Raw genomic sequence first — 8,163 nt, 5'->3', positions numbered from 1 at the left:
TGTGATATACAAGCTATATAAAGCCAAAGGGGATATCTTGCATGTATGTGTGCCTTCTTGGTCAACTATCCAATGGATGTAGGAGACTACAATAGTGGATAGGCAGGGCTGAATTGAAGATGTCTAAAGCTATTTTAATTGAGAGAGAAGTTATAGTGACCGACACATCCAAAACGGGCTTTTATACCTTCATAAGGGTCCTACAAAATTTGGTTATCATCCGAGCTCATATGCAGGAGATACAGAGTCACGAAGGTCAATTTCTAGCTAGAACTACATGCTGTAATGAACAATTGCAGGTTGCCTAGAGAATTTTAGGGTTGAAATCTTCAGAATTTGGTCTAGGTGTCTTCAAATAAGTTGTAGATCACGAGCGAGGTTACATTTTTGCTTTTTAAATCTTGGCCATTTGAGTTATGATGACACAAATAAGGTAATAGGATACAAACAGGAAAACTTAAGCCACCATATTCAACCTGGTTGTCAATTGATGATGTGACAAATGGTTATCAACTTATGACATGACAAATGGTTTCAGAGGGGCAGACATGTCACCAAGGAAAATATCCATATATACGCACCTGACAGTCACCACTATTTTTTGAGATGTACTTAATGATACGTGAAGAATCATCTTGGAAACCATCTTACCAAAACACGTTCAACTCCACAACTCTACAACCAAAAATTCTAAATGTGATACCCATAGCTTCCCAAAAAGTGCACCATTATTGTTGTCAAAACATTGTTCTCTAGGAGATAACCCCAATCTATAAGAGACAATAATGTAGAAAAGAAAGAATCATATACAAAATAAATCAAACTTGTACAAGCTTATGATTATCTCTCAAAAAGCTGCAGAGCACACAGTCCATCTCCACAATCAGCATAGCCTGCTATCATGGTGCCCCATGCTACCACATCTGGACATTGCAAATTGACAAAGACACTATGTGCATCTTCTAAAGTCCCACATTTGATATGCATGTTGATGAGAGCACTCTCGACAACCAAATCCAAATCTTGTCCAAACTTAGTAATCAGATCATGTGTAAGACAGCCTCCTTCAATACTACCACAAACCTTTAATAAGGATAAAAATAAAAGTGTGTCTTGTACAATACTTACCTACTACATCTTGGTAAAAAGTTGTAATGCAAGCAGGCACTGTTCATGATAAATGTAAGTTGTAATAATAGTTTTCCACGATTCTATGTCCCTATTGAGAATTTTGTTAAAAACATCATGTGCTTGCAACAAATCTCCACAGTTTACAAACATGGTGAGAACACTATTCCAAACCATAAGGTCTGCCTCCCATTCAAACCTGAATGCTAGTTCATTGATCAAATTTGTGACTTGCAAGTCAACAAGATGACCACATGCTTTTATAAGTGAAACAAAAAGAGCTTTGTCTATTTTAATATCCCTCTAATGCATTCTTTTGAATAGTCCCAAAGCAGAGAGCAAAAAACCTAGCTTCACATAGCCTTTGATTAATGCATTCCAGAGGACATTTTAATTTTGGAAACTCTCAAAGACTTGGGATGAGCTTTCCAAACTACCAAAGTTCACATACATGTCAATAATAGCAATTCCAATGATGACATCTTGATCTAGTCCAATTTTGACAACTTGATTGCGTATCCTTCTACCCCATTCTCCTTCTTGAATGCTCCTACATGCCTCTAAAATGGATGAGAATAGATACTTGTTAGGCATTATACCCTGTTGAAGCATTCTCACGTACAGTTTAGGAGCAATGATATGTTTACCACCTGCATGTACCCTGAAATCATTGCAGTCCATGACAACAGATCTTGATTTTCCAATTGATTAAATAACAACCGTGTCTCTACTAGAAGGCCACACTTTGCACACATGTCAACAAGTGCATTGCCAATTGGAACATTTGATTCATATCTACTTGTGATAATCTGGTCATGTATTCCCGTGCCTGGTTGCAAAGCTCCTACGCTTGTGCATGCTTTTAGAATGCTTGCAAACGAGAATATATGAGGTTTTCTACCCTCTTGTTGCATTTCATTGACAAGCTCAAGAGCACATGAGCTATCCCCAACTGTAGCATATCTTGCAATCAATACATTCCATGGCACTACATCTCTACATGACAACATGTTAAAGACTTTGCGTACCTCCACTAGACTTACACTGTGTACATATCAATGAAAATATTCATAACCTGAACATCTGATTCAAGTCGACATTTGAGCACCATATCATGTATTGATCTGCCATACATCACAGCTCCAACAACACTGCAAGCCCTTAGAATAGACAAGAAGCTAAACCTGTTCGGTTCAATGCCCTTTTATTGCATGCTAGTAAAAAGCTCAACTACAATCATGCTGCTTCCAAGATCTACATGTGCTGCAATACATTTTCTGCCAAACCGACCACTCCTTCCAATTCTATGAAGGTATAGTTCATAATCTGGCTCGTGGGGATATTCATTTTTTACTGGTAAATCATAGTTGACCATGAGAGTGACCTGAGCTCCCCACCACAAAAGGCCCCACAATCAAAAAACCAAAAAATACAAACAAAGCCAAATAAAGTTACACAAAAAAAATATGTTGGTTCATTTTGAGGAATCTTGTACCTTATAGTTTGCACACAACAAACAAATATGCACATAAAACCTTCTACATAATCCATCAACATGAACATAAGGATATAGAATGAATAGACTAATGCATGTTTGCACACATGCATAAAACCAAAGCTAGTAACTACAAATGCTCCTTATATCTGCACATAGTCTCATAAAACACAGTACACATCAGTCTACAAATACACATGAAATATGTAGACATAGATGTAATGAGGTATGTACCCTACACACAAGACAATTAACCTTTTCAAATTGTTAATCTCCATGCTTAGTCACTCTTCATGTCTATGTCATACCAATTTAGAAGAAAAGAAAAATGCCAATCGCGCCACGCCAATCCAATACCAAGAACTCTTTGCAAATATGTCATGCCTTGCTAGTAGAGCTTTGGCAATAGTAGGAGCTACTAAAGGATCATTGAATGGTTGTTCATAAATTGCAATTGCATTCAAAATCAATGATAGTAGAAGAAGTATACATTGTTCATAATTTGCATTTCTGTGCGATATTGGTGATAACAATACAAATGTAACTAAGGCAACACCATGTTTTCTTTAAAGAAGGATAATGTAGTAGAGAATTTGACATGTCATAGAACTATTAGCAATTGTACCTTATCCCATCGAGGTGCTAAAAATTCAGTTACAGCCAAAGCATTTTGCCCATACATCATGGGTGAGATCCAATACCCCCAAATCCACCAACTAGGGATGCTACTTGCAAAACAAACCATCATGCATCTGTCAAAATTTAGGCTGTAGTACCAGTCTACTAACTTTTCTATAAGGTCAACGTTGCCTACCTTTAGCTATTACAAAGCCTCCCAAAATGGAAATAACCATAAGCGCAAAAGATCCAAATGTGTTGGCCACAGTTAATTTCCTTCTAGCAACACCCAAAAATCGAAAAAGCCCATAGTCCATTTGAGATATAAGAAACAAAAGGAACAACTGTTGAAAAAACCTGTACAAGGCAGTTTTCATTCGTTAGAAGATGCAGTTGAAAAAGACCCATGTAAAAAAGCAGCTTAAAGCATTCCTTTGAGCAAAAGATCAGTGTAGAAATGCTAGCCTCTGGTGCAAACCCAATCACATAATATGTGAGGGTCACCCAAATTCCTAATTTGAGCAATGAAACTGGTATCTTTATCAGAATTGAAGGAAGAGCACAAGCCCAAGCTAGGAAAAACATTTGATCTCGCTGTTTGTAAAATACAAGGAGCCGTTAAACACACATTGCCAGCTCAAAGAACCCATTAAACATCAGGTGACCAAGCCAAAGTACAGGGCACCCAAGTAAAGATACCCATTTGCTACAGTATCATAATGACATTTTGTATGGAAGAATACTGTCATTGTGACGATTGCAACAAGTGCTACTTGCAAAATCCCAGCACACTTCTCACAACAAGAACTATGAAGAAAATCGTGCATTTTTCTTTTTGAACACTAGGTGCAACTTCTCTCAAGAATAGAAACAGTAGTTGATGTGTGGTACCTAAGTTTCTAACCTACTCTAGGATATCAAGCATCCTATTTTACACCAATCCTATATCTAGTCTACAAGATATTATGCAAGCTTACACCAAGTGCTTCTTTTTCATTTTGATGACAAATCTTTTGGCTCCCTACATCAGTAACCACATTGAATTAATAAAAAGAAACCCTAGTCCAATGTGAATATCTTGAGTGTCATGTTTCAATGTAGCTCACTAACACAAAATACAAAATGTTGCAAGATCTTCTAGCAAACCTGCATCGATCATGATATGAAAATCTGCTTCCAGCTAAGTGTATAGCTTCTTTCTCTCTCTCTCTCTCTCTCTCTTTCTTGTTGAGAAGCTTTGCACCTCTCCTTTTGGCTCAATTTTCTCTTTATACAATAAAAGATGCTTGTGAGTATACTTGGCAATCTATAAGAACAATTTTCTTTTGCAAGTTTTGGTTAGATATGATGCTTATTCCAAAAGAACTTGGCCCAAATAGAGGACACACACACACACACACACACACACACACATGCCAGGAGGCATATTCCACGGTGGATTCCGTGAGGTTTTATGGTGGATTTCGTAAGATTTTATTACCAGGGCTCATACACAAAGTGGATTCTTTGTGCGAGAAGTCGATGGGGACGTCTATCCTTTTCAGGCGTTTTGTTAGTTTTATGTGTACATGGGTGATTCCATAGCGGGTGATTCCGCAAAATACATATTTAATTAGAGTGCGCACTCGTGATAAATTAAGGTTAGGATTGATTTCTAACCAATTTATTTATGTAGCTGAAGACTGCTAGGTATTCACTTTTGTTGGTTTAATTGTATTATTTTACTGACGATTGTGAATGCTTCAGTTCGATGTGTAGAGATAGCAGCGATGGCAGTGGAAAGCATTGGAGGATAGCGTGTATTCAAAGTTATCGTCAATATTTTGATGGGCACATACCTTAGGCATAGCACCTATATTTTGTCGCTCTTATTTATCAAAGCGCTTGATATTTATTTATTATTTTTGTATGCGCATGGGCGCACAATTTAGATATTTGTATTTGGACATTGTATTTGGGTACGCCTGACTTCTTGGGCACCCATTAGCTTTAATTCTATTTGGCACAAAAGCAAACTCAAAAGCTAAAGCATGCTATTTTGTAATTTGGGCTATTATTTGAGCTTGAAGATGATTAATATATGAAATACATGCTTTGTGGAGCGCTCACACAAGGCATGGGGGGATATTGTACCCAATTGGTCTCTTATTCATGTCGTGCAAGCTTTCTACATTGATTTTTGTGCAAAAAGTAGAGTTCTTTTGTTCTTGGGACCTTCTGACTCTCACTACACGTGCTTACGGCATCTGATCTGTGCACCAGTGGTATCAGAGCAAAGTTGAGATCGAGAGCTTCCAATCGCTTACCATCTTGCGCGAAGGCGGAGCTCCTGGAACGATCGAGCTCTATAGTTAGTTTTGTCGCGAACGATCGATACCGATGTGTTCTTGGCGGTCAAGAACCCCCTTCTGCACTCTCTGATCTCGCAAAGGACTAGCTTGTGGAGGCGGAGGACCACGTGGAAAGCTCCTTCTTCAAGTCGTTTTTCAACCAGACAAACAGTAACCTCCATAGCTTAAAAGCTTAAAAGCTTTATTTCAAAGGTTTATTAAGCTTAGTAATAAGCTTTTTAAAAAAAAGCTTCAATTAACAAAACTGACGATCGGCGGCAAGAGGACGTTCTGGACGGCGCCAATTCCGTTGACGACATCCTTCTGTCCACGAAATTTAGCTTCTTGATTTAAGCCCCTAAGTCCTCTAAGTTACTAAGCTAACATACTCCTCCAAGTCCTACAAGTCACAGAAGTCAATAAAGACTTACTTCAACTACTCCCATAAAGATTGTTCACACGTAGAAGCACAGAATCACGGTATTGCTCTCTGGTAGACTCTGTTCACACCTGCAGACTTGCTGAACCAGTTTCAACAAACGCAGAAGTTCATACGCATGTCATACGAATATTATACGCAACTTTTACGAAGACAACGAATACCGCAATCACAAAAGAGAAAGACCATAAAAGCCAAACAAAAATTACAAGCCTTGTATACCAGCCTTTGAGCTATGCTCATCCCGCTAATCTGATTTCGAGAGTGTGAGGTCTTTTGGATTTTACAGGATGACCGATCCAAACATGGACGATCTTATGGCTTAAGGTGATTTACCCAAACCAATAATGGAGCAAAAGTTGGATTTGATTATGATGCAGCTCGAAGAAGAATGAAGAGCCCAACAAGCTTTGCAAGTTCAATTGGCCAATTTGCAATGATCTACCACCTGTTGAGATTCAGCAATCACACTTTGGTGCACAGTCAAAGTCGTCTAAATATGGTCTATCAATTGAATTTTTCCAACTTGATATGAAGCCTCATACATCCCTGGCATCCCATCTGAACTACATGGAAAGCATGCTTACTCAACTTGCAGGAATAAAGCTAAAAATGGATGAAGATGTTTGTATTGGTGTCTTGCTAAAAAGTTTGCCTCCTGCTTATGATAATGTATCAACCACTCTAACCAACATGCCTGATCCTCAACTTGTTTATATTAAAGCCTCTCTGTTAGAAGAAGAAAAGAAACTTAAAAGCAAAGAAGAGCCCAGCACTTCAAAGGATGAACAAATGTTATATGTAAACAACAGATACAAAGGTAAAAAGGAACCGCTCTTCTGTGACTTCTACAAAAGGACCGGACATACTGAGAAGTTCTGTCATGCTAGGAAGAGGTCCCAAAAGGCCTATCTTGCAGCTGTGAAAGAAGAAGAAGACCATGGACCAAAAGATGAAGATGAAGACCACCAGGATCGGAAGGACAAGACTCATCAGTCCTTCTACTCTCATTACTCTGATAGACTATTTTAAAATCCTTGTATCTCCTTGCCCTAATGCTTCCTGCCATAAGCTTTGTAAACTCCTTATGTAACTTGGCATTACAATCCCTGTACACTTTGTGAGGCCCCTGTTACAGCCTCTGGATGTCCATCATGTTTTGGTGCCTACACTTAGCCTTTTCTGCGAGACAGCCTCTAGTGTCTACCATGTTTATGGTGTGCCCACACTTTGCAAGTGGTTCTCATTACAGCCCCTACACACTTTGTGCCTTTCTAGTTGTGATTGAGGAGGGGTGTTGAGATTCAGCAATCACATTCATTGACAGCCTCTTTGTGTGGAGCTTCAGGGCCAAGGACATGCAGGCTTACCTATCCCATATGCACAGTGGTGCCTACTGTCGTTTCCTACTTTCCTATAAAGCATTGTACTTGCTTCCTTTCTTAATGGCAATGATAGTACTCTTTTCTTTCTAGTAAAGTGTCAATGTCACTGTCCATACACAAGATTGTGTTTATGAGTCCAAGTCTCAATCTTGGAACCTAATTCACTTGTGTGACAATTTGTCTTTGTCAAGGTCAATGTATTCATGAGTTTCTTCTTCCTCTTTCAACCTCCATAGCTTCTGCATCTGCCATGCTCTAGATCCCACACATGTTAACACCACCAACAAAGATGGACCGCAACCCGAAGATCTTATACAACATACCATCGATGTGACACTTGAAGCCCAATCCATCCGCAAAGAAACAAAGATAAGTAAAAGAAACTTCAAATTTCGTACTTTCAATGGATCTCGAGATGGAAAGACTGTACTTGCATTTATAAGTCAATTTGATGATTACTTCCATGAAGAAACATACACTGAGAAATACAAAATTAAATATGTCACTAACCATTTAGTCGATCGAGCATCTCTATGGTGGACTATAGTTCGTAAGAGCATTGATTGTCCCACTACCTGGGAGAGTTTCCAAAAGAAGTTTTTGTAGAATTTCCTTCCTCCTCAGTTCCATGAAAAAGCAATAAAGCAATGGGATCTTCTACAGCAAAGAGATCGCGAACTTATTTTCCAATACACTGAATGTTTTTGGAATGCCCTACTGCAACTACGCATGCTCGAAGATGTACCTGAAGCGACTCACAAACGCAAG

General features: G+C 38.7%; 1 protein-coding gene across 1 annotated transcript; it reads right to left on the bottom strand.

The window, feature by feature from the left end:
• Window positions 1–840: 840 nt before the first annotated feature.
• Window positions 841–1,809, bottom strand: LOC148017721 (pentatricopeptide repeat-containing protein At2g33680-like). Its single transcript, XM_087661491.1, has 3 exons — window positions 1,566–1,809; window positions 1,243–1,385; window positions 841–1,083 (listed from the first exon to the last, which is right to left on the bottom strand). The coding sequence occupies exons 1-3, from the start codon at window positions 1,807–1,809 to the stop codon at window positions 841–843; spliced, it is 630 nt and encodes a 209-aa protein (XP_087517617.1).
• Window positions 1,810–8,163: the final 6,354 nt, after the last annotated feature.

Source organism: Lygodium microphyllum, chromosome 21 (genome assembly GCF_053477565.2).
Source record: "Lygodium microphyllum isolate KBCC chromosome 21, Lygodium_microphyllum_v1.1.10, whole genome shotgun sequence".
Classification (NCBI taxonomy): domain Eukaryota; kingdom Viridiplantae; phylum Streptophyta; class Polypodiopsida; order Schizaeales; family Lygodiaceae; genus Lygodium; species Lygodium microphyllum.
Note: the sequence above shows the minus strand (reverse complement) of the source record. Positions and strands in the feature narration are given on the sequence as shown.

Excerpts from the sequence above, each read along its gene's own strand:
- LOC148017721 (XM_087661491.1), bottom strand. The coding sequence starts at position 1,809 with ATGGACTGCAATGATTTCAGGGTACATGCAGGTGGTAAACATATCATT. Across the intron at positions 1,386-1,565 it reads TGACATGTATGTGAACTTTG|CATGTGGTCATCTTGTTGAC; the intron begins GTAGTTTGGAAA and ends CACTTATAAAAG. Across the intron at positions 1,084-1,242 it reads ATTTGTTGCAAGCACATGAT|GTTTGTGGTAGTATTGAAGG; the intron begins GTTTTTAACAAA and ends TCCTTATTAAAG.